The sequence below is a fragment of the Protomyctophum bolini genome (genome assembly GCF_963924005.1).
Source record: "Protomyctophum bolini genome assembly, chromosome: 16".
NCBI classification, from domain to species: domain Eukaryota; kingdom Metazoa; phylum Chordata; class Actinopteri; order Myctophiformes; family Myctophidae; genus Protomyctophum; species Protomyctophum bolini.
Window position 1 is genome coordinate 28,285,598 of NC_137877.1, and position 27,119 is coordinate 28,312,716.

The 27,119-nt window shown below is 41.4% G+C and overlaps 2 protein-coding genes across 4 annotated transcripts in view; both read right to left on the reverse strand.

Moving 5' to 3' along the window:
* LOC308331277 (CASP8 and FADD-like apoptosis regulator) overlaps positions 1-27,119 on the reverse strand; it is a 265,394-nt gene that overhangs the window by 191,049 nt on the left and 47,226 nt on the right. The gene's annotated exons all lie outside the window — the stretch shown is intronic.
* xirp2b (xin actin binding repeat containing 2b) lies at positions 738-25,096 on the reverse strand. Of its 3 annotated transcripts, none has more exons than XM_080786510.1 (9): positions 24,964-25,096; positions 20,465-20,628; positions 18,625-18,753; positions 16,013-16,102; positions 15,549-15,606; positions 15,370-15,455; positions 4,209-14,286; positions 3,253-3,383; positions 738-3,087 (listed from the first exon to the last, which is right to left on the reverse strand). In XM_080786510.1, the coding sequence occupies exons 2-8, from the start codon at positions 20,519-20,521 to the stop codon at positions 3,292-3,294; spliced, it is 10,590 nt and encodes a 3,529-aa protein (XP_080642636.1). In that variant the 5' UTR covers positions 20,522-20,628; positions 24,964-25,096; the 3' UTR covers positions 738-3,087; positions 3,253-3,291. The 3 variants fall into 3 exon arrangements, with proteins under 3 accessions (XP_080642636.1, XP_080642635.1, XP_080642637.1); XM_080786509.1 differs by having other exon boundaries at positions 3,253-3,386; XM_080786511.1 differs by lacking the exon at positions 24,964-25,096 and having other exon boundaries at positions 3,253-3,386; positions 20,437-20,561.

The window sequence follows — 27,119 nt, forward strand, 5'->3', positions numbered from 1 at the left end:
TTGTCATTACAAGCAGTAACAAATACTCAAGCCGAACTTGTCACTTAAATTGGACCACCACTCGATCTATAACTATAGCCTAGTCAGTGTTTTCCAAACTGTGGTGCGTCCTAGCCTGGCTAATAAGCCAGACTCAAATCACACTGTTTTGCCAACGGCTGATTCGGTCTGGCTTATTAGCCAGTCTAGGTGCGTCCACCCCTTGTGGTGCGCGAGCGCCTTCTATAGGGTGCATGGCATGAAAAGGCTAATGGTGGTGCTATGGTTTTAAATATATTAAGATATTATGCCAATATATGGGAAGTATGCAGAATATAGCCTATGCTGCATATATATATGCCATAATCGGGGGGGGGGGGGGGGGGGGTAATAGGCTGTGGTAATAGGACTATAGCCTCCCCTGCACCTTTGACCATAAGCCTGTTTTAGACAGGTTGCATTTTATTTTAAGACTTTTCCATAATGGATCATGCACATATTGCCCTTAACACTAAACTAAAAATAATTAGTTGATCAACATTCAGTTTTAAATTCTAATTACATCAAATTAATGACTATAGGCCTATAGCCAGCCACTCTAGACACTTACCTGCACATTGTGTAAAAGCAATGTTGTCTACATTTCCAATTTATTATTGACAGTAAACATATATAAAAGTGATGCTGTACATATAAGGGTCCACTCAAAAGACAGACTTTTATGTTTTTAACCTTTTGTCAGACAGAGGAATGACACATTTCAAATCAATATTTTATTGCCCTTGGATCAGCAATAAAGAAAGTGAACCAGCCTGACAACATGACAGAATCAGGATTTTCTTGTATAAAGCAAGGTATAATAGGCTAATCTAAAAAATAAATGTTCATTGAAAAATATTTGCCGTTTAAAATAGGATACAAATTTCCAAAACAAACATGGTTAATACCAACCAATTCATTGGATATAGTATATACTGTATATATATTATAAATAAAATATTTCCAAGATCATTTTTTACTAGGCTGCACACCAGGTGCTAGAAAAAGGAAAAATGTAAAAATGTTGAATGGAAAAAAAGCCCAGAAAAAAATGAAATGATTGCAGATTAAAATGACTCCCTCCATGAACTGACTACAGCAACAACAAATTGAATCAACTGCACAACAAATTGACTCGAACTGGAATTAAGCAAAGGGACAAAAAACAGACCTGGGTCAAATAGAACTTGCAATTACCATTCACTTTCTGCGGTTGACAGTGGTTGACAGTTTCAATGATATTAATGTTTTGAGGATCCACAGTTCAAGACAAAGCCCAATAAATATTTTCAAATGCTATTTGTCACAGTTCTGATAAATATTAATTTTCCATCCCAACTTGTGCTAGACCCATTCCCCTTCTGACGACTTGTCAAAACCTATAGCAAATAGGCCTACATGAGACTTGTGGGAAAAGCAAAAACTGTCATTCTTTCTTAAATCATTATGTTGAGTTTAATATGAATTGTTTTCTACATTTTCTAAATGCTCCAAAATATTAATTAATATATGAACATAACTGAATCTGGTAAAGAGATTATAAATATCATTTAAACTAAACCACATTGATAGAACGGAAAAAGGTTTCAGGATGTCAGTTCACAACATAACATTATACACTCTCTGTTTCCTCTGCTCTCTAGCCCTCTAGCACTTTCTTTACAATTTCTTTTCAAACGCCGTTCACATGTACAGTATATACACACGATTTTTCTCTTTCCCACACACTACTTCCCTACTTTTCATGTTCCCTTTTATATCACTTATCTCGATATCGTTCAAACAGACACTCTCTGGCTTTTGTTCAGACCCCAGGTAAGTCCAATTTGTTTCTGAAATCCGATCTGTAGCATAGACTGTCCACATTGTTATTTGCAAGTGATCAAATGGGATTTGTGTCTTCAGGGTCCGGACATTGTCAAATTATCTGCATTGATTGCTTTGGGAACACCGTAACAACACAGTTGTGAGTAATGCTTAACTTAACACTCTGTCGTATGACGGTGTCACTTGCCAAAAACCTTTTAGATCGTCTATGTTTGACAAGTGACACGTCGTACGACAAAATATAAACCAAGCGTAGGTGTCCGAGTGGTCAGACTGAGACACATCTTTAGAGATCCTGCTTGGGGCGCCAGATTGCTCAGGACCGGCCCTGATCAGATATGAATGTCATTTCAAACTACCTAGGAATGTGGTTCAAATTTGAGTCACAAAAATCGGACTTGATAATGATCTGATTCCATCCGGAATCAGATCATTATCCGGAATCCGGATACGCCAAAAGTCTGAACATAGCCATAATTCCTCTGCAGGATGGTTCTTATGCACATATTTTATGGTACTGTTCATTGGCCCATGTCTTGACATGGGATAGCCCCTTTAACCACTTAAACTCTATACATCATTGACCAGGGGGAACCACCAGGGGTTTGTACTTGGCCCATCCTTTTTGCCATCTACACAGAAATAGCTGATCTACAAGCTCACAACGTGTCGGATCGCATTTGTGAGTGAGCTTGTTTATCAGCTCTTTTTGTTAAGTGTTAGCCTTCTTTCGCAGAATGTCGGCAATTATGACGTTCCCAGAGTCTAGAGATGCTAGGGTTCATGTGGTTAAAAATAGCATGCATTTGGATTGTTCCCTTTCAAAGATCACTTCTGGGAACCGCTTTTCTATGCTGGTGTATGGGTGACTTAGGGGATGTGTCTGACTCTGGGGGTGGCCATTGAGGTTTGGTTAGTGTAATATCCTCCTCCAGTTTAAAGGGTTTCTTTGGGGGGTCCCCATGTGGTGGCCAGACCACAGATATTTTATTGGCATTTGGTTTGGATCCGTCAAGCGATTTCATGAATTCTTTATCAAGATTATTTGTTTTGTCCCTGTCGACTACTGAGTGTATGCTGCTCACTGAATATCTCCATTCAAGTTGCTCATTCGAAGGTATAGGTCCACCAGTTTCTTTGGGAGGTCTAAGGCCATTGTCATAGTTCCCTTTGGACTTGAGAAGTTGTTTGTGATGGGGTAGACAGTACAACTGTCCATGGAGAAAGACGTAGTTGCCAACGCTGAAAGAAAAAAAACATTTTTCACCTGAAGTTGGAAAACATGGACGTCAGAAAACAGCAGCCTCTCTTTGATACAGTTATTAGCAAAAACGAATAGATGGACATGTAATTACAGAAACATTAACTGGTCTGGACAGTGTCACTGAATGAGAATGGCATGTTTACCTTAATTTACTACTGCAGTGCTCACAGCGGAAACAGTTTTTATGGTACTTCTTTCTGTCCAATATGAGAGCATCCATCGGATAGACCCTCCTCCGACAGACAGTGCAAAGCTCCGATTTCGGAACTCGAATCTGCTGGGAAAAGATGGAATGTTTAAACTTAGTCACTGTAATACCAAACTTAATGGCAATACAGATATTATTATTATAAAAAACGAATTCACAGAGCAGAACAGCCTTTTAGTGGTCTCACAATGCAAAGTAAAGAAACTAAGGTGCAATCAAAACCAGCTTTGAGGTTTTAGGGTTACAATTGCATTAGTAGGCCTATCTAAAAGAAATATACACACAACTATTGAGTTAAGCATGACGAGAAAATGTGTGAGCAGTCTCTCAAGCGAGCATGCACACACACGTATGAACTAGGGCTGCACGATATGGACACAATATCTCAGTGTTTATGCCAAATATTGCGAAATGATGATATCGATATGATATACGATATTACCGTTAAAATGTCATATTCTATATTTTAAGTGTTGCAACATTGAAAACAAAACATTATTCAAAATACTGCATAATAACAACTCAATATTACATTGATGATATATCATATCGTGATACCGTTGCCTTTTTGTTATACTGATATTGTGCATGTTCATACCTCGATAACGATACGATGACGATATATACACACACACACACACACACACACACACACACAATATACAGTATTATATTATACACAGCAGTCACTTGTAGACCTGCTTAAGGTGCTGTAGCTTTTATGTTAGTTCAAAGAAATGACAGGTCTATAAAATAATTATAACTTTTTTACGCAAAAAAGAAAAAAATGACATGAAGCAAATGCAGATTGGTTAATGATTTAAGCCATCACGCCCAAGCTGTTAGAATCTATTTTGGTATTGGTTTTGATCAAGATGCACTTGTCTTTACCAGATAATGTGGTCTTTGTCTCATGTGATGTGACAGTAGACATTCTTTCCTCAGAGACGCTGTAGCCCAGGCTCTTGAAAACACTCTCACTCTCTGTCCATGTTTTGTGGAAATTCCTCAATAGTTCCTCTGTAGAGGCCTCGTCATATGTTTCTGTTCGCTTGGCTGCTTTTTTGGCTTTTTTGACAGCGTCAGCATAGGAAAAAGTGGCACATGGGTCTGAGATGCTCTCGGAGTGCTCGAAAACAGTGGTGGTGGTCCTTGTCCCAACGTCATTGTTGCCAAATTCATCTACATTTGCAAAATGCTCTGTGATTGACTTAGTTTCAGAGAAGCCTGAGGGTTCTGCTGACAAAACTTCTTCCAAAACTTTCTGTGGAGGGAGCGGTGTGCTCTGCCGTGAACTCTTCTTGGCCTCCTGTTTTGAACTGACTGCTGTTTTGTCACTCGGGATTGATACAGCACCCTCCTGCATGTTTGTCTCCTCTCTGAGAGAAGAGCTTTGCTCTCCCAGTTCAAAAACATAAACATTTTTAACGCCGTAGATGTCAAAACTTGGCACTTCCGGCTCCGGTTCCAAAACTGTTTCTTTGTAGGCCTCGCTGATATCTCTGTCACTCTCAAGTCGCTCCACAAGCGCAATTGGTTCCTTCCTGATGTAGACTTTCTCTTCGTGTGATTCAAATTTATTAAGCAGACCAGACAAGTCCACTTTGGGAAGCTCCTCCTTTTCTTCCTCTTTGTCAGACTCCTCCATGTCTGAGCCCAAACGTTCAGGAATATCAATGGGATCCTTTCTCACATAGGTCTTATTGAGCTCGGCTTTGCGAGCCTCTTCAAAAAACACTTTCTTGTCTTTTACAGATGCTGTTTGTACCTCATTCACATCTGCACCCGAAAATTCTGGAATATTTTGCCTGTCCGCAGGATTTATGTCATCCTTTTCACCCGCTGAAAAGAGCTCTATATTCTCCTCCATATCTGAGCCGAAGCATTCATGGATATCAATGAGATCCTTTCTCTCATAGGTGTTATTGAGCTCGGCTTTGTGAGCTTCTTCAAAAAACACTTTCTTGTCTTTTACTGATGACTTTGATATATCTGAAGCTTCCACAGTGTCCTGGTCTTTCTGAGAGAGTGACATTTTGATCTCTGCAGGTGGCTCGGCTGGCTTTTGTGCCTCATTCACATCTTCACCCGAACATTCTGGAATTATTTGGATGTCAACTTTTTCGCCCTCTCCAGAGCTCTCCCTGTTCTCTTGTACTGATGAGTTCATGTCCAAGCTTTCTGTGGCATCCACAGCTGAGGCCTCGATTTTGATTTGACGATGGAATGATGCAGGGGGTTCCACAATCTCCGACTTCTTTTCTGGGATTTGCTGGGGTGGGAGGATGGGCGGTGGGGTCACGCCACGTGAGAGCTTTGCTGTAGTGTCCTTCAGTCGCGCCAGGTTTTCTGCCCGGTCAAAAGTGGGAGACGGCGTGATGCGGGTGATCCGTGAGGTTGGGGTGTCACACCTGCGTGGGGGAGGGGTTGGGGGGGTGGCAGGCCTGTGCCACAACGTAGGCGATGGGGTCACTCTCTGAGGAGATTCTGTTCTTCGCGTGGATTCGATGGTGATGAAGGTTGGCGAGGGAGGGCGCATCCTCAGTGATGGTGAGGGAGCTCTGAGGTCCGTGGATTTACCTTGAGTTGCCTCTTGTTTTTGACCTTCTAGTGAGGTTGTTTTCTTTGTTTGGCTCTCAACTTTTGAATAACCAATACTGATTTTAGATATTCTCTGTGCCCCACTTGAAACCTTTTCAGATGTGAGTTCGGATTCATGCTTTTCAATTGTGTTGTTTCCTTCTAGACACATGAGCTTAGTCTCTACTAGTTTCCTCACATATGAAATAATTTCTTCAAGTTTCTCTACATTGCTATCAACTGCAGAACCTTCCAATTCGCATTTTTCGTCTGGACCGATGAGCCATTCTGGAATTGAATTGAACAGAGTCTTCACAACATTAAGATCAGTCTTTCCTGAAACATTCCTTAGCTGTATGATATGAGTCATTAAAGCTTCAGCTTGTTGCCTCTGAGAATCATATGTGGTCTCTGTAGATTTAACAATTACATTTTGTTCTGACTCATCTGTCATTTCCGGAAACCAACAGATTTCATCCGTTGGTTTCTCTATGTTCTTCTCATGAGCTATGTCTTCCTTCTTCCTCTGCTGTTCATTCTGATGAGCCATACTTTCTGTAAGAATTTCCTTACGGACTTGAATGTGCTCTTCTTTCACACTGTGATGCGTTTGGACAACAGTGACTGTTTCTTGGCTTTGGAGGGATTTTTCGGTGACTGTTTCTTGGCATTGGAGGGATTTTTCAGAAATAAGTGGTTTGGATTCGGTGGATGAATCTTTACCTTGACCTGACTGTGCCCCGCCTTTAGACTTTTTGGACTTCTTTTTCTTTTTTGTAGGGGTTTGAGTTGCTGGTTGGCTGTCAATGACTTTCTGAATCTCTTCCTTTAGCTCACTCTCTACTTTCTTTTGCACTTCCTTATGCTCAGTGTTCACTTTCACCTCAGACGTTTTCTTCACTTCCTCCTTTAGTTTCTCCACATCTTCCCTCTCCATTTTATCAACCTTCTGGGTTTCCTTTATCTCCACTTGTTTTTCTAGCTTACCATTCTTTTTTGTCTTTTGGGTTGATTTGCCTGTTTTTCCATTTCCATTGACCACAGCCTCTGCTGCTTTAAGTGACTCTTCTTCATGGCCAATGGCATCTGTCTTCTTTTTGTCATCAGGCCGTTGTGATTTATGTTCCTTTACACCTTTTTCTGTGATTGTGTTCTCTTTGTGTGAATCCTGATTATAATTGGGTGCTTCTGATTCTTTATTAGCCTTTTTCTTCTTGTCCTCAGATTGCTGTGATTTGCATGATTTTACATTCACTTCAGCAATGAGTGTTTCTGTTTTTACTGTCTGAGGAAGCATATTATCTGATGAACTAACCTTTTCTTTTATCATCTTATTCTGAGACTTGTTGGAGCTCTTTGTGCTCAGATTCTTGAATTCTTTCTTAGTTTCAGTTGCAATACTTTCTGTCCTTTCATCACTGATAGATGTCTGAACGTTTTCAGTAATGGAAGATTGAACAGACTGTTTAGAGACAGAAACTATTTGCTGCGAAGTGGACGCAATGGCCTGATTTGTAACAGTTGAAATGGACGAACTCTTTTGAACACAGGCAACCTCAGAAGTCTGATTTGAGATAATTTGCTGTTTTGCTGAAGACATAATGGTAGAATCTGTCATGTTTTTCTCTTTTATAGTGGTGGTTACATTATTGCTTTGGGTAGCATCTGTGATTTTCACATGTTTGGTCATATCAGATGATAGCAGATCTGAGTGAACCATGGTCAAGGAATATTCAACTTTCTCCTCAGGGTAATCTGTCTTCTTCGGCTGCTCAATGCTTTCATTGGAAAGCATTTCTAGAGCAGTTGTGACTGAGTCATGCGTGAAAGTGGGGGATGGAGTAGCCAGCGTCCGGTACTTTTCTTCTGCTTTTATTAATGGAGTATTAAATCTACTAGATTTCCCTCTCATGGAAGGAGGTGGGGATGGTGGGGGTGTGAATCTTACTGGTATGTAAACTTTCTTCAGTGGTCGTGGTGACTCTGACAGTGGGGGCATTTCATATGGCACAGTTTTTGATGAACGTTTCATTGTTGGAGATTCAGTTCTGCTTATTTCCACCATAGATTTGCTGCAGGTGGTCATGCTGGTTTCTGATGTCACCTGCTGATTTTGACTGAATTCCACTTTATGGTCCAGCTTTGGAACTGGATGCAAAGAGGTTGCTTTCACCTTTTTGACAGTCAATTTTGTAGCTTTCCCTGGCGATGGGTTGATCATCTGTGTTGGCATATTGTCCAGCTCTTGTTGAGAAGGAGGGGGTGGCAGGAAGTCCTGCTCACCAGCAAGTGGTGGCGGTGGAGGGGGGAGGTGATCAAGTTCAGAATCAACAGATTGTTGAGGAGGAGGTGGAGTGGGAGGAGGTGGGAGGTCAATATCTGCCACAGATGGAGGAGGGGGAGGGAGAGGCAAATCTGACTCTGACACTTTTGGTTTTGGGATGTAAACATCTCTAGTATTCACTTTGGTTTTGTCCAATTGTATCATTCCCCTGGGATTGGAATTCAGATTGCGGAATTGAGTGTTTAATGTTTTAATGCCATGGTTCTGGGTAATGGTTTTATGTTCTACCACGGTTGTCGTGTGGTGGGAAGACTGTCGCATAGAATGAGATTGTGTGGACTCAACTTGGGTTTCAGTGGATTGGGAGTGATCCTCTTGTGATGCTTTGGCAGTTCTTATCTTTTGTATGTTTCTTTGTGCATCGACATTAAGGTTTTTAACCGGGGGGCTCTGTTTCACTCTAACTCTCCTATATGAGGGTTTTACTTTAGAAGCTTCACGCTGTGCTGTCTCCAGCAGCGATTTAATAGTGCCTTTAACATCGCCCTTTAGCACCTCCTCTTTTTCCAGCTGGGATTGAGCCTGTGTCTCGTATAATGACTTAATTGACATCTTGACATCACCCTTTCTCACTTCATCGTCCTCAAGGCTTTCTCTTCTTTGCATTCTCGGTGACGATGGAGTGTCCAGTAAGAGTTGAATTGTACCTCTGACATCTCCCTGCACATCTATCTCCTGCTGGCATGTCCTCCATTCATTGGAAGCATCATGTAAACACTGCATCGTTGTGTGAATGTTGCCCCTTATGATTTCTTCCTTCTCAATCTCCTTCACAGCTTGTGTTGCCTGCTCCAAAGATTTCAGGGTGGCTTTTACATCTCCAGGAACCAAATCCTCAACAACCGATTCAACTTTAGAAGTTGATGAATTCTCGAGGGATCTCAGAGCCCCTTTAATATTGCCCCGTATGATATCTGGTTTCTCCATGTCCTTGTACCGCCTTTGCGCTCTCTCCAGGCACCGCATAGTTTTTGGTATATTGCCTTTTACCACCTCCTCTTTGTCTACAACAACGGTCTGATTCACAGACTCAGACAGTGAACTCAAAGCAGCTTTTAAATCTCCTTTGACTATTTCCACTTTCTGTACACCTTCAAGTGAGAGGGCCGGCTCTGACATGAAAACTTTGACTGTGTTGTGAACGTCACCAGGAACAATGTCTTCAATTGTACGTTCAATTTGAGACTGATTGGAGCCGAGGATGAGTTTGGTGCCCTTGATATCACCTCCAACAATCTCTTCCTTCTCTGTCCTGTCAAGTGGAGTGTCATCAGGTCCTAAATGAAGTTGCTTGAGGTAGTCAAGAGAGCCAGATTCAATGCAAGTGGAATAAAAGCTGACATTGCCTTTTTCAGTGTCGTCCACCTTTATCTTGATCTCCTGATCAGGGTTGTCTGTACTGGACAGTTTGTATAGAGCATTCCTTATGTCACCTTTGATGATGTCTTCTTTCCCCAAATGAACAGTCTTAACAGACTGTTTATTCAGCAGAGAATATATTGTCATGCGTACATCTCCCTTCTCATCTTCCTGTATAAGTATTCCGTGTTTACCTGTCTGATCCTCCTTCAGAAGGTTATTTAGAGCTTCCTGAATGTCACCTCGTATTATCTCCTCCTTCTCAACACTGGATCCGGTGTCTTGATTGAACAGGTGGTGTACTGTTTCAACGATGTTTCCCTTCTCTTCCGAATCGATGACAATCTGCCTCTCATTTGTCTCCCGTCTGTTCAAAAGGTTCATCATGATGCTTTGCAGATCCCCCCTGATGGCCTCCTCTCTTTGGATCTCGGGAGCCTGCGTATTCATTAACTGATATTTTGCCATTCTAACATCACCGATTTCATCCGCCTCAATGAGTATTCCTTTTGAGTTCACCATCTTCTGGCTGTGAAGCTCCTCGAGCGTTCCTTTGATGCTTTTACCCAGGATTTCAGTCTTCTCCATACTCGTCTCGTTGAAGTCATCAATTGGCGTCGTTTCAAACAGCCAGGTTGCTGTCTTTACGTCGGCTTTAGGAATTGCCTCACAAGTGACAGTCCTATTGTCATCCTCGTCCACCTCTTTTATGTGGTCAAGAGGATTTCTCTCAAAGAGCCAAACAGACTGTTTGACATCTCCCTTTGCCATCTCTTCCTTTTTGACTGTATCAATTAGATTTTCCGAGCTCATACTTCTTATTTTGTCCATTGATTGGGTTTCAAATTTCCATTTTGCTGTCCTGACATCACCTTTCTGAATTTCACTCACATTAACTGTTTTAACAGACTGCTGTGACAGTGCATCTGACTCAAAGCGATGTTTATTCATCGTAACGTCTCCCCCTTTAATGTCATCAACCGTTTTGATCAAAACCTTATTTTCCTCTGCAATCCTATCGAGAGGCTGCGTTTCAAATTTCCACTTGGTGGAATTGACATCTCCTTTCTGCACATCCTCTTGTGTGACAGACCTGATGATATAGACCTCGTCTGTGTCTCTGATGGAATCAAGAGGTTTTGTTTCAAACAACCACCGGGATCCGACCACATCTCCTCTCATCACCTCCTCACTTGTGACAGTAGTGACCTCATGGAAATGGCCCTCTTTGTCCTTAATGGCATACAGAGGCTGAGTTTCAAACATCATGGTGTAGTTCCTCACATCCCCCTTCTCTTCCTCCTCACGGACAATTGTTTGTATTTTTCTCATGTCTGTCTCTGTCTCAGAGGACACCTCTTGAATTTTGTCCAAGGTGTAGGTTTCAAAAATGAAACGTCCTTTGTCAACGTTTCCCCCTTGCACATCATTCACAGTGCGGCCACTCATAGATTCCTCTTGGCTGTCACGTATGCTGTCTATAGTTTGATTTTCAAATAGCCACTTGCCACTTGACACATTTCCCTTCAGTATATCCTCTGACTGAACCATTTTCAGCTTTTGCATAATTTCCTCAGAAGTAGAAGTCATGATATCAGAGGTTTGGTTTTCAAAAATGTACTTCATCCTCGAAACATCTCCGGACTTGACGTTTATTTCGGTGACTCGTTTAAAGGAGCCTCCTTCCTCACCACTGATGTTCTCAAGATTCTCAGTTTCAAAAAGGAAGCGAGCCATCGTTACGTCTTTCCCCCTAACATCCTCTTGATTCACAGTGCATGTTTTTAGAATGGTTTCTCTCTCATCTCGGATTGTATCAAGTGCTTGTGTCTCAAAAAGCCATGTGCAGGTTTTGACATCTCCCTTGTGCATTTCCTCAGATGTATTGTCACTCTTAAACTCTGCTCTTTCATACAGAATGTCCATAGGTTTAGTCTCAAATAGCCACTTACAAGTTTTTACATCTCCTTTTACAATGTCAACATTCGTGTTTGTCTCCATAATCTCCTCATCTTCAATATTACTGAAGTACTTAATTGCATCAAGGGGTTGTGTTTCAAACAACCACTTGGCAGTTTTAACATCACCAGATTCAATTTCTTCTTTGGATATTCCCTTGATAATTTGGTATTTACAGATACTCTCATCAAACTGGTCAATTGGCCGTGTTTCAAACATCCATTTGCATGTAGTCACATCTCCTTTGATAACCTCTTCACGACGCACTGTCTTCACTTCATGGAAGTGCCCGGAGCTGTCTTGCATGGCATACAAATGTGTGGATTCAAATAGATCTGTGTTCGATTTCACAGAACCTGAGGTCACACCCTCTACAAAAATCTTTTGAGATTCACCACTTCTGCTTAAATCTGTGGTCTCAAATATTTGCGTGTAGTTTGAGACATCCACCTTATCGATTTCTTCCAGGTCTATTGTTCTAATGATTTCCTTCCTTTCCTCTCTGATTTGCTCCAAAGGCTGACTTTCAAATCGCCACTTCTGGTGTCTAACATCACCCTTCTCTTCATTGAGTGCCACTGCTTTTTTAAGTTTGCCAACTTCAGCAAGTTCTGCCAATTCTTCAGTGGGATTTGTTTCAAAGTAATGTCTTGCGGATCTCACATTGCCTGCAATAACGTCTTCTTTTGAATGGGGTCTAGCATTTGCATCATCTTTTAAAGTATCCATTGGCTGTGTCTCAAACACCCAGCAGTTCTTGCGGACATCCGCCCTGCAGCTTGAGCCATCCTCCTGTGTCAGGTCTTCCTCAACATTCACAGTTCGGATGACCTCTTTCTTCTCCTCTCTTATGTGCTCCAGTGCTTGACTTTCGAAACGCCACTTCTGGTGTCTAACATCGCCCTTTTCTTCACTGAGTGCCACCGCCTTTTTAAGTTTGCCAACTTCAGAAAGTTCTGTTAGTTCTTCAGCAGGCATTGTTTCAAAGTAATGTCTTGCGGATCTCACATTGCCTGCAATAACGTCTTCTTTTGAATGGGGTCTAGCATTTGCATCATCTTTTAAAGTATCCATAGGCTGTGTCTCAAACACCCAGCAGTTCTTGCGGACATCCGCCCTGCAGCTTGAGCCATCCTCCTGTGTCAGGTCTTCCTCAACATTTACAGTTCGTATGACCTCTTTCTTCTCCTCTCTTATGTGCTCCAGTGCTTGACTCTCGAAACGCCATTTTTGATGTCTCACGTCTCCTTGGTCCTCTTGATTCCGTGTGGGCTTTTTAAGCTTCCCTACCTCCGGGCCAGACTTTCTTGCTAGCTGGGGGCTGCTTTCGAAAAAGTGTCTTGCAGATCTAACGTTACCCCCAATAACATCCTCGATGCTTTCTGATTTGGCATTGGAGTCATCCTTTAGAGTATCCATTGGCTGTGTCTCAAACACTAAGCAGTGCTTACGTACATCTGCTCCCACAATCTCCTTTTGAATGCTGGAGCCTTCCCACTCATCAAGAGAAGTCAAAGTCTTTATCTCAAACAGCCATCTGCCCCAGTCACCTTTATTATTGTCCTCCATTGAGAGGCTGCACACAATTTTCAGAGGTCCAGCATGTTTGCTGGCCATGTCAAGGGGTTGGGTATCAAAAAGCCAACGGGAGCCGATGGAACTCTCCAATTCTGTTTCAATTTTGCGCACAGATTTGATCTCCAGCATCTGGCTCAACTGTCCCATGAGGATACATTTGAATTGAGTGTCAAAAGTGCTCGTGACTGTCTTCACCTCATTGTGGATTTCCTCCAACACAGACCTTAGACTGAGTAGGTGGCTCTCGTCAATTGTCTCAGTGTGGCCAAGGCTCTCCATGTACTTGTTGTCGATCATGTAAATGGTAGCATTTCCATCCTCTTCTGTAAAGACTATCTCTTTTGTTAGGTCCTCCTCCCCATGCATCTTATTGAGAGACTCCATTGGTTGAGTTTCAAACAGCCAGGCTGCAGCGCGGACGTCTCCTTTTTCCAGTTTGTTGAACTTGTTTCTGTACTCTGTGGACTCAGTGTTGTGTGAACCCATAGGCTTGGTCTCGAACATCCAAGCTGTGCGCCTCACATCTTTCCCAACTATTATCTCCTGCTGAGTTATTTTATTGTTGTCATCAGCATCCTCTTCCACAGTTTCGTCTTTAATGGCGTCCAGTGGCTTGTTTTCAAACATCCAGCGCATGGACTGCACCTCCCCTTGGAGAATCTCATCCCATTCCAGATAGTCTTGGTCTGGGCTCAGGCTGCCGTCATCCTCATACACATATTCTTGGGCCTCCACCTGGTTGTTCTCGTTCTGAGCCTCATCACTGTAGTACTCGCGCTGTATATTCTTGCGCACCTCAGGGTGAATGTGTTTATATAGGCGTTTCAGCTCATACATATTCCTTTGCTTGAAGTAAGCCTCCTTGTTGACTGGGCATTTGGAGGAGGAGTAAACTTGCTCTGGTGGCTCAGGTGAGTAATAGCACTCGGGGATGTCTGGGCTGTCTGGTGGCACTTGTAGTAAGTCTGGGGGTGGTGGTGGGAGATCATCAGAGTCTTCGGGGGGAGGTGGTGGAAACTCCTCATAGTCTGCAACGGTCATAGATGGGTCTTCTGCAGCGGCGGTGGCTGATGCCGTGCATGTGACACTAGCGACATCTTTTTGTGTCACATTCGAGGCCCACTTAGCTCGATTGATGTCTCGTCCAATCTTTTTTGAGGATAAAAATGATATTTGTGAGAATTATTATCACTTAGTACTTGGCAATGTTGTGGAATTGCATATTGTTCACGTTACTCAGTTAGATTACCACTTAATTTGAATTCAAATAAGCATACAAATATCAAGGAGATTCAACACCAAAGCAGAAAAATAGCTTTCTCTTCATAACATTAAATGCACACACTTGGGAATCCTGTATATGTGAACCCCTTGAGGGATTGTTGCGTTTCCGCTACATGTGCTAATGCAGCAGACCAGTTCTCAACCTTTGCTGGATCAGCCTATCTGTGGTCAGATGGGTGGGCAGCGTGCATTTTAATGATCAATCAATCGATTGTGTTCCGGATTGGATAAATGGAATGAATGTATACTATATTTTAAGTTCATATTTATCTGTATCACAATGATCGCAATATCATCATGGCCCAGTTGAGAATCACTGTTCTAATGCACTTTTTAATATTCTGTGCAAGTGTGCAGTGGTGTAAAGGAACAAAGTATGCTACATTTACTCATGTACTCCATTTTTATGTATTTTCACTTTACTGGAGTATTTCCAATGTTCTGTTGGCTACTTTTACTTCTACTCAGATTGCAGATTCTGATCATTATTACAAAACATACGTTACCTACTTCAGCCATATACATATTTGAAAATAGCCAATCTACAGATCTAATATTTTCAAAAGATTTTGTACAATTGAAAACTTGTGAAATGGGACATTATGCATAATGAGTCCTTAAAATGTTTGGTACATTAAGTACATTTTCATACCAACAATACTTTTGTGCTTTTACTCAAGTAATTCTGGACTTTTGCTTGTAACAAGTATTACAAGCAAGTATTTCTAAATTGCAGAATTGATCCACCAGACCACCACTGGTTATGGTATAAATCAAATTAAACCAAATTAAGTTACTAATGTAGCAGAAAAGAGGAAATTCAAGTTAATGAGTTCACAAGTTCAGTATGGACAAATATCTCTACTTCCAGGCTACTGTTACAGTTAGAACATAATGTACATTTTTGAAAAATAACTACATTATCAATGACAATCTGTGAATTACTACCTTAATCTGTTTGCTCGGTCCAGCCTCTTCGATGGTTTTTTCAAAGTGATCCCTCAGTTCTTTAGTGGTAAACCTGGGCTCCTCAACTAGAAATCAATAAATAATAGTAGACAGACTCAGCGATGGAAGAAGAAAACCATTGTGGTATTAAATCACAAAGGACATTTATAACAACCTACCTGCTTCATTGTTGTGGTTTTCATAAGAGGAGGCCATACTGTTGTTATTGTACGTCACCTATGAATGAGCAGGTTAGATTAATGACGAATAGAAACAAAATACTTAAATAAAGAACAACATTTATTGGAACAGAAATTCACCCAGACAGCCATTTTTTACCAACTTCTTTCAAAAATATAGAATTAATTACAAAAATGAGAGAATCTCATTAATCGCAATCATTTAAAATATTTTACTCAATGGGCTCTATGCACACAGAATAATAATGACTCTGTTTATCCAGAATGGAACAGATCGAGCCTTCATTAGTATCAGCAGTAACACCTGTGAAGGAAGTAAGGATTGGGTCCAAAATGGCGTGTGTGCATAGCCCATTTGTGCAACTCATTAGCAGTGTTTTATCATACAGCACAATGCACAATGAAAGGGAGAAGACGAGAGAAGAGTGTGTTATGTAGCCTACCATCTCTTCCTGGTTGAAATTCGACTGCTGACTGCCAGGGAGGATTTGTCTGGTACTGCTCATCACTGTCACTTCTGAGTTTGACACTTGCTGTAAAGAACAAAACAGAGGTTGTCACACGAACATACACAGGCATACTGTATATGCATGATTGCATGTGTACTGTATGTGTGCACGCACACATGCATGTTGCACGCAGACACACACAAACCAGGGGGGCAGTCAGACAGGAAATTGGGATTTCCTGAAAGTTCATATAATGGCCTGTTGTGGCGCTGTCATTGGGCCCAAAAAAACCCATAGCCCCATAGAAGTCCATGTATTTGGGCCCAACTTCACCTAGACTGTATTACCTTAATAAACATGGTCATGAATACTTTCTGCTTCCAGTCACTAGTTTAAAGTCTCATTTCTAATGTCATAATATTCTTTTTGTAAAATTATGGTCCCATTTATAAAACTAATTACCATAAAGTCGTGTATGTTCTGAGGGGCGTGGCTACCGTTACAGTCTATGATCGGGATTCCCCACCCACTCGAGTCAAAATAAAAACCAACGGAGAAGAAGGGGGGGAAGTCCCGCCTCGTTGTCTGGGCCAGCCAATGGCCAGCTGGGCCCAAACGGATCTAGAAAGATGGTGTACAATTCAAGGACTGACAGGCTTCATTTTACGTTCATGTTAGACCCGCGGAACGCACACACTGATTGATTGAATACATTACAAGGCGTTTGCAAAAGGTATAGAGGTAGAGTTCTGCTACAATAATGCTAAAAGTATAACACAAAAAAGCCCTGAGGCTTGTTTCCATTGCGTTCCGCACGCTCGCGGCACGCTCGCACACGCACGCACAAGCACGCACACACGCACACAAACACACACACACACACACACACACACACACACACACACACACACAAATATCGCGTTTGCTCCATTGAGTCTGCATGCTTGACCAGCCTTGACTGAAATGAAATGACTGACATTGAAATGCTCTTTGAAAAGACAGGCTAGGACAATAATCACCACAAGGTTCCAATTAAATACAGACAAAGACAAACACCTATAAAACGCTTTCATCTCTCTATCAGTGAATCTTCAAAACTCATCTAAGGAATGTACAATTTATGGAGGGTTGTGTTACATGTACTTGAATGCACTTATGTCTGTTATTTTACTGCCCTATAGTAATAAACGCAGTCACTGCTCCTAATAGGATGATAATTCTATTTGCAAATGTACTACAACCTTTACCCCACACCTAATTATATGTATTTAAAGTATATCTAAGGTATGTCCGAGACAAATCAAGTAATCTTTAACATTGAACCATGAATGAATATACCTACAGAATGCAGTGCAAACTGCAAAGAAGATGTTTGATTAGATGCAGAAGCTGACAGTTTCAAATTACACTAACCATAGACAGAGGAAAGATCAGGATTTGAGACCATGGAGGATTAAGTCTATCATGTTCCATGTTGACCATTTAACGTAACTACCACAGTTGAAGAGACAAACACATGTTTTCCATTGTCTTGCTATAGGCACCTGTGTACTGAACTGAGGCAATTTATCCATGAGGCTGTGTGAAGAACCCTGGGGCTTTGGCACATGGTCCAGATGATGTAGTCTCCTTCAGTGCCGTCTAACAATAGCAATAACACTAGATGTTAGATGTAATATCTGTCCCTTAAACCCGGTGAGCTTTGCGAAGACTGTAATACTGGTAATTGGTGCAAACCTCTCTACCAGTCATGCAGTATTTGACCCAAATGTGTGCCCGTTGCCTGAATACCTTGACTCAAGCTCTCCTGCGTCTGAAGTAAGCGGGAATACAGTGGTACAAAGGACAGAGAGCAGACAGTATTAAATCCAGCTACCATCAGATTAAATATACCATGCGATTTCAGAACACCTACAGCAGGTAGTGTGTCCAGCCAAGGGCATAATAGACTATATTCACACAGCGGCCATCTTGCCATCAAGTTAATGAAATGACACCCCGTTGCCACCCTGCTTTTTTAATGAAAAATGTCAACATGGCCGCCGTGTGAATATGTGGTCTATGTGGATGTAATCTTCCCTCCCTCCAGAAAGTGTACAAGAAGAGTATAGTCAAAGCTCAAGTTCAGTGCGTCATCCCTAGACACACTGTTCAGAGCCCTATAACGACCATGGCCAGACAAGGAGGCCTACCATAGTATCAAGGGCAACACCACCAGGTTTATGAACCTGTTACTATTGACCACCGCCTGTCACCATGGCTGCCCTTGGACTGGACCTTTCCTCAGGTCAGGGACCTACCATGTGGATTTTATCTGTGAAAGTTAGCGCTCTATGTGAGCCTGTCACCAGGCTGACCTTGTAGACCTACCATGTGGATTGTACCTGTGAAAGTTACCTCCCTTGTGGACTATGCGGTTGAATCTGACAAGGAACTGATACACCTTAATCTCATGTACAATGCGCTGATACTCTTTCCGACCTTAATGTCTAATTTAATGTACCGGTACATGCTGTTGTTATGTTCATGAACCTTTATGTGTAAACTCCTGATTCTGAACGAAGGGCTCTCTCTCATGCTTACGCATTGCGTTTAAATTGCAGTACCTGCACAGTTCTTTGTTGGAAATGGAACTGGGTTACATTGTGTGATGTTGCAGTTTCCTGGCTCTCAAATTGTTTCCTCACACTGGCAAGTCCCCCAGGCAGGGAACAGACCTCCGATTCCTCCATGACCTAATGAAGCAGGGAAATGTCATTAGCCACCTCCACTTCCACGTGGCCCTAATAGGGGCTATTGTGCCTGGTACACTGCAGGCTTCCCTCAAAGAAATATAACCCAACTAATGCTCTGTGCTCCTTTTTCTCCCACACTCATTCTGTATTCCTTATACAAATCCAAACAGCACTTTGTTAAGACACAGCAAAACGGTTGTTAGTAAACTACCTTTTGGAGTGCTTTGTAACAGGCGGTTGTCCAGACAAATGCCAGCATGCAGAGTTCAGATTAGTCAGCCATGAGTCATGAGTCATGAGTCATGGAGATCAACGATGTCCTGAAGGAGGCATGAGGGGTCCCCGTTGTATTTCCTGTTTACAGCAGCTCAGTTTAGATTCTGCCCAGTGAGAAAGGGGTCTCGAGTTTCCCCTCTATCTATCTATACATTGACAGGGCCACATCACCCCCACTGGCCCACTGTCATCACCCTCCTCTAATAACGCATGACGGAACCGTCTGCAATGAGGACAATGCCATGCATTACATGACAGCTACCGTGCAACATAGGATGCTCTGCAAAGGGAAGTTTGAGTGTGCGCGGCGAAAACAAACAATCCAAGCGAAAGATAAATCCATTCTCAAGGTCAGGTTAGTTCTACTCAAACAAATGTCAAGGCAGGACAGTAAGACCTCAACAAGCCACAACTCATATACAGTAGAGATGCAGAGGTGAAACCAATGCTACAAAAAGGGGAATGTCAGTCTCTTTTGTATTTGTAGAACAAATGTTTTCCTACAGAGTAAAATTAGCTCACAGCCAGCTCTCTGCTTAGCATCAGTTAATATACAGTTATAATGTACATATGTATATAGTATACAGTACAGCTTTGACCTACATACTCTAGTTTACTATTCCTACAAAGGACTAATGAGGTCAAAAGGTGTGGAAATCTGTTGGTTTCTCCATACTTTGGTTGTATCTAGAAGGTCAATAATGACATAATGTGTCATTATGAAACCTACACCACTGCAGCATTAATCTAGTATTTTGTTAATGTTGCTTTGCAGTGCACTCACCCTTTAAATGTGTTAATATTAATAACATTCATCACATATGGTAGACTACTTTAGTCTATTAGACATGATGTCAACCATGAATAACCTCATTTAGCCACTAAATCTACAGTAAATGCAATTTCATTTGATGTGATGTGTCACATATTTGGTCATATATTTCACTATTATTTACGTACTACAATTAATTGGAAATAAAGGCAACAGTATAACTAAATGTTAATGTTTGTAACTGGATGACACCATTCTGACCACGTTTTACAAGTTGTTTGGACTAAAAACTAAAATGAGGTTGACTAAAATAAGTGGTGTTACTCAAAGAACTACCCAAGAGTTATTGTCATAGCTGCTATTTGCTGCTATTCGCGTCAGGACCCACATATACAGTAGGTCCTGAGACTCACTGTTTGGGAAACAGTGGCCTAAACCACCAGAGTTTGACCAGATGAATTAAGAGCCGTGGCTCGAAACGTTGTCAATAAATGATATTGGAGTGTGCGGGTCCATTCTTCTTTTTCTGATGTCACTTTCCATGCTGAGTTCTCTACTAAGTTATGTGCGTATTCTATTTTTGCTAAACCACCACCACCCCTATACTGTAGCCATGCAGTAAAAGAGTGTGTTACATTGTCCATGCTGAAGGTAACTTTGTACCCCGCTGGAGAAGGCGTTGTCCTCTCGCTGGGTGACCGCTGCCTGGTACATGGCCATGGTGTTGACCTGTGAGATGATCTCTGAGTTCTCAGAGTGAATCCGGTTCCTCTGGGTGAAGTCTTTCAGGATGTCCTGCCCTGGTTATAAACCTGCGCTGCCAGCAGCTGGAGTAGAAACAGCCAAGCTACTGGTCAGTCTGTGCATTACATTGTCTTTGGTGACAGATTTCTTAGACGTACGTGTGTGTGTGTGTGTGTGTGTGTGTGTGTGTGTGTGTGTGTGTGTGTGTGTGCAAGTACTGCACTTATAGGTACAACTGTGAAATGGACCATTCTGCATACCTCCTTGCTTGGTTTTTGGTTTGAGTAAAACATATTTCTACATTGAGGTATTGCTACTTTCGCTAAAGAAAAAGATATTTGCGTAATTCGTCCACCACTGGTGTGCACCATGCAGTCATTTGTAATAGAAAGCCACATACAAAACAAATTAAGTACTGCTTTACACCTAAATAAGGTTCAAATGATATTCTTAAACATAGCCAACGAAAGGGATCATTTCACCGCTATGTTGATTAACTTAAAAGGCTGCGGTTCACTGAAAGTGCAGAAAGATTTAGAGTGGGCTCCTAACTTGGAAATATAATCACTTGACTACAGAAGCAAGCCTGTGAAGTGGATATCCCTCAGAGAACACCCGCAGGTGTTTTTTCCTGAATAAGGCACTCAGGCTACACTACAGGGACATCATTTCAATCAATTGCACTCACATCCCACTGGCCAATTGTAGAAGAGGTGATTGAGAGTGAGTGGTACGAATTAAGACAAACTCCAGAATAAAAATATCACTTGAATTCCTACAGGGAAATGTAATCGTTCATAGTGAGAATTGTGATGTGTTGCATTAAGTTTGTCTCCATTTTGAAAATGGTTAAGTCAGCCATACAGACATCTAAAATGGTTATACAATTTTTTGATGATGGCTTTTGTATAAGCAACAGTGCTAGTTCAGACAATAGTTTCAGAACCAGCTCCTTTGTAGTATTGGACCTGTTTTGTTTGCGTCTTCAATTGAGCAGTTGAGACGAATAACAGTCTACAGTAAGTCCATAGTTATGATCCATAATGTATAAATGATGGATAAGGGGTCAGGACAGCTAGGCCTATTCAGGGAGGGGTCCGAATAAATTATGGACTTAGACTGTTAACAGACTCAACTGCTCAATTATGATACTCAAAGGACCATGTTAACCACATGTGCCCTAATGTCCCTATTGCTGAGTTTGATTTGATTTGTTTGATAAATTCAAGATACAATAGATAGTACAATAGAATTATCAGGATAGTGCAAAAAGTCGGAAGATTGCAGAATAAATAATTGCAACCTTCAGTAAATAAAGTAGCTAAATAAAAGATATCGCTGACTATAGTAATACCATATAGTCATAAATATTTTTATGTTTCAAATGTATTAGAAAAACATCATTGCATAATAACAGTTTTTTACAGATTAGAGGACCACTCTAAAATATATTTGGTGTAGAGGGGGAAAAGGAGGGGACCTAGTATAGACCCCTGGGAGATGCTGGTCAACTGAAGAAGGGTTTAAGAGGTTAATATATTTGACATTCTGACAAGACTTGTGACTGAGAATGAAATGTGAAGTAGAAATATTCAGCAGTGTATTGCCTTGTTGTTGTGTGGGATGTTCAGCCTGACTACATGTTGTTGTTTTGCACACTTTGCCAGTAAAAAATAAATATAAAAAGAGTGAAGGATGTCATGAAACCTCCAACTGCTCAGACAACGACAGTGACAGTAATTAATGCAGTGGTTCCCAAACATTTTCATGTCAAGGACCCCCAAATTGACACTAATTGGCCCACGGACCCCCATTTGAAAACATATGCCAGGGACCCCCATGTATGGCTCTAGCAGTGATTTGCAACCATTTTAATTTCAAGGACCCCCAGTTTGACATGCATTGGGCTACGGACCCCCCCATTTAATGGCATTTCTATCTATGGGATCCCAATTTATATAGAAAAATGAATGAGTGTACAAATGGAAATGGTGTACAAATGGAACCAAATGGACCCATTCCAAATGCACTCTCAGAGTTACAGACCCAAATGGACCATAAGGGCCGATTCATACTCCTATTTTAGAGCCGAATAAAAGTCGGTTCGGCTCTGTAGAGCCTACAATTTGACGTCATTTGAGGTTCGGGGGGGCGGGTACCGTCCTAAAGTCGGCTCTTCGGTGCTACTGAAAATTTCTGACGAGCCGAAATCATTTCGGCACTACAGCGCCGAAACAGGAGTATGAATCGGCCCTAAGGGTCCATTTGGTTCCAAACTATCATATAGCTGGGGACCCCTGGAACTCCCTCAAGGACCCCTGGGCGTCCCCGGACACCACTTTGAGAACCACTGAATTAATACATTCGTCTGTTTGCTGAGACAGGAATTACTGTCTAGTATTATTCACACCTCAGCTCTGGGCTTCTACAGTAAAAAAGTAGGGGGTAATTAAAATGTAATTATTGTATGTTTGAGAAATTTAGAATATGATTTTCTGCCATATCTATAGACGAAGGGAACTAAGTGTAGGCTAAATCAAGGTCTGCTGCCTGTGTGAGACATGATTAGTTTAAGTTCAAACAACTTTATTATGTTGAATGTATTATGAAGAATACTGTCAGTAATTTCTAAAATATGAGTTATTGCCGCAAAGCACAGATTTAATCACATAAAATCCTATTTCGGAGTATAAAGACGTTCAGGGGACCATTTTAATTAAGACTGAAAGCACACATGGAAATATTTCTTATCAATTATTCTAGTCATAGTAAAAAGGAGATCTGATAAATGTAAACTCAAAAGTATAAACCGGTGCTATTTTCAATAACGTCTTAATTTTTTTTTTCATGGGACATTTAATTATTTATATTGCTACAGATTTAGATTTTATCATCAAATCGAGTTGAAGTTTATTCCAAATAGTAAAATGATGCTGATCATTGGAGTTGTACTTTTTTGTAAACACATTGTAGTTGCACCACTAGGTTGTGATGCATGACGTAGAACTTGAACATGATTCAACAGGATATTATAAACATATAACTTATTATACATGTCCTATACTGTAGGGCTGCTGTGGATAAGACTAAATGCTAAATGCTAAATTGTAAATTGTAATTGTAAATTGAAAAATGTATTGCACAATTCTGTTGGTTTGTCATTGGATCACAGAGTCAGCTCTTCTTTAGAGCAAGGCCCTCTCTGGCCATCTATTTTAGCCTAGGAGGAATGGGAGGTATGTTAGTGTAAACCTATATCACACTGTTGAGATGGATGACGGACAAGCATAGCTAGCCCCCCAAAATAAGATTTGTTTTACCTACACTAAATTTACAAATCCTTAATACAGTATAATGTACAAACTTTAAGCCTGTTGTGCTGTGAAAGCATAAGTCTAGGAGCATACATTGTAAACGTTTTGGATAGAACAATTTCAGGCCAATGTGTCAACAGTCTTGGGCTATCTAGTGACACGTTAGGTTGGGCTGAGAGCTCACATAACAAGAAAGCAAAGTAATCATGGCGCCAAGTACGTGCAAAAATAAATCAAGCCTATTTTAAACTTGCCGGGAAGAGTCATATTACTTTTTTTGAAACATTGGAGAAAATTTGGGAGGTCAAGGCTCTCGGTTTTGGCAAGATTCTGTTTAAAAACAATCTAGAATATCCTATATATTGACATTGGAACGTTTCCATTCTTTGTTGAGAAGAATAATTATTTATTATCACTATATTCATATTTCATATATTCCACGCCACATATAAAAGTAGTCACACACTCGTAGCTCTGATGCAATACTTCATGTGGACTCTATCATTTGGATATTCTTTATTGAGATGTAAAAAAAGAAAAAAATGTGTGTGTAGCTACTTAATCTTTTCCCCCTATATGCTTGTTTTCATTACTACAGGTGTACATTTCACCTATTTTGATTCATGGTCACATGGTAAACATGGCTGCTACAGTAGATGCTACAGAGCTCAGACATCTATTATTTATGACCAGATGAAATCCAATAGCTCAAGGAAAGTTATTTAATATTTAATGTTATATATTCTTTATGTTTATAGTAGCAGTTATTTTATAATAAATAAGGTATTATTTTAGCGATGACATTCATCTTCAGTTCTGAATATTTAAATTTGGCCCATGCATTAAGCACAATAATGACCTCTTCTGAAACCATTGCCAAACACGATTCTTATTTACTAGTAATAAGGTCTATAAACACCAAATGGAATATTAATGCAAATTATATATTCTACTCATATACACAATAAAATACATAGAAGTAAAGTCAATTCACATATTCTGGTAAACCCAAATTCCAAACCAGCTGTAATGCACACAAACGTACAGACACAAATGAATTCACAACACAAAAGCTCATGCTTAGGCCAGAAGTGCATCGCTTACCAGGTAAGTTGGTAACAAAAGTATAAAAAACGTGAACTCAACAGTTAGAATCCCACAGGATGGCCACTGCACCCCTAAGCAAAAAGCAAATCCCACTCAGTGTTGGAGTCCAGCTCCAGCAGTATGTTCTCACCTCTGTCCGACAGGCAGATGGTGACAGCTGATTTTATTTTAGATCCCCCGCCCACTTGTAAAAGATGGGCTGCAGGGAGGGGGGGTGGCTTTTTTTAGAGAGTGAGGCCTTCGTGCCTTCCATGTCAAGTCCCCTGAAAACCTACATGAAAATACTTCCTGCGTCTCTTCTCCACCGGCGGCCCGGTGCGCGAATAAATCAGATCAACCCAGTTTCATCATCACAGATTCCATTGGAGTTCACAGTGGGCTCCTGTCACCAGCAGCTGCTCTGGTCTGTCAGGAAACCCCAAATCATACACATTTACAACTTCAAGGATCCCCACCATACAGCACGTCTAAAATACTCCAGGTACTGTAGTGTGACGCAGAAAACCGAGCAAATCAGACCATTACAGTAGATTTGACTGACGGTAAAGTTGAGTGACGTGACAGAACCCCCCCCATGTCATATAATTTTAAGCGGGTTTAAAATGGGGTCAGTGATGTAATGCTATGTGCTGAGGAGTGTGTCTGTATGGGGCAGACGGGTGGTAGGGCTATACTAGAAGAAGACACCTAGTTTATGAAGTCTGGACGGAGTGAAGCTAGCTCATGCTGTTTGGCCTAGTTGGAGGTCATGGCGCCAGCCTGACTCTGGCGTCTTCTGGAATCTTGGCCAATGTGTGGAGAGCAGACGTGAATGCTGTGGTCGCGCACAAACCTGTCTGCAGCAATGTGAAACTCACACCTGCCATTCTATAGGTTGCCCCGTGTTAAAGGGCCACGCCGTCACATTCTCATCACCATGGCATTGGTGGCCAAATTTGACTGAGGGACTGCCATTGGATTTTTTAGAATTTTTGTTTTTTCATGTCATATGAAAGCAGGGAATCATAGCTTCAAATTGACATATTGGTTGTTCAGTTTGACCCACCAGTTTTGGGGTAATGTTGTAACCGAGGCCCTAAGTCAAGAGCCTCATCTGGTCTGAGAATTACTGCCGAGAGATCCCGACCTTAGCGCAGTAGTAAGGGATGGAAATGGGGTCTCTTGAGGCGAGCTTATATAAAGATAACAGTTGAAGTCCTATATTTATAGTGTTGAGATGTCAGAGGTGACGTCACCTCTGACACCACGGTTATGATGTCGGAGAGGCACTTCGTTCCTTCGTAACAAATGTCTTGCAGAAAACAACGAGTTGAGAAAACAGGCTTGAGCAACAGGCACTTTGGTGGACTCTAACATTACACCTAGCTCCATGTTTAAGCATTTATTTCAGCACTGATATATACTGTATTTCAGACATGCTCTAGTATGTGAATAGTCTGCCTGTGCTATTAACTCATTTCGGATAAAATATAAATAAATTCAGTTTTTCTCCTCTGGTGAAAAGCTGGAGGTTGCACGATGGCAGGCTCTCAGTCAGATCTCCAGACAGAGATCTGAAACACAGAGAGATCCTAATCACTTATAGACTGTATTTTGACCACAGCACAGATATAAAACATATCAATTCCGTACACGCCATAAAAGCATTAATTACACTCAAGAGGCAAATTAGTATTTTGGATTTCGCTGTCCAGACATTTAGTCTGAAGAGCAGTGAGTAGGCAGAAAAGACCAAAGGGATTTCTGTTGAATCTCAGGCAGCAAAAATTGGATGTGAATGAAACAAACACACCTCCCCGCCTCATGAGATTCACCAATGAGCAAATTAATGGAAACAGGGGGAAAGGAGCTGACACAAGGACGCACGCACGCACGCACGCACGCACACACACACCAAGAACTGTCAGACGTGATGCACAGACAGACAGACAGACAGACAGACAGACAGACAGACAGACAGACAGACAGACAGACAGACAGACAGACAGACAGACAGACAGACAGACAGACAGACAGACAGACAGACAGACAGACAGACAGACAGACAGACAGACATCACTGTCAGACGTGATGCACTGGCTGCACAGGAGATGAGAAGTGACTTCCATCAGACATTTAGAGACTTTCCATATCAGTGGACACATGCCATGCAT

What these genes read in the sequence shown, in the direction of transcription:
- xirp2b (XM_080786509.1), bottom strand. Translation starts at nt 20,521, where the DNA reads ATGGCCATGTACCAGGCAGCGGTCACCCAGCGAGAGGACAACGCCTTC. An exon ending in ATTTCAACCAGGAAGAGATG is followed by an intron (nt 15,607 to 16,012) that starts GTAGGCTACATA and finishes GCTCATTCATAG; the next exon opens with GTGACGTACAATAACAACAG. An exon ending in AAACCACAACAATGAAGCAG is followed by an intron (nt 15,456 to 15,548) that starts GTAGGTTGTTAT and finishes ATTGATTTCTAG; the next exon opens with TTGAGGAGCCCAGGTTTACC.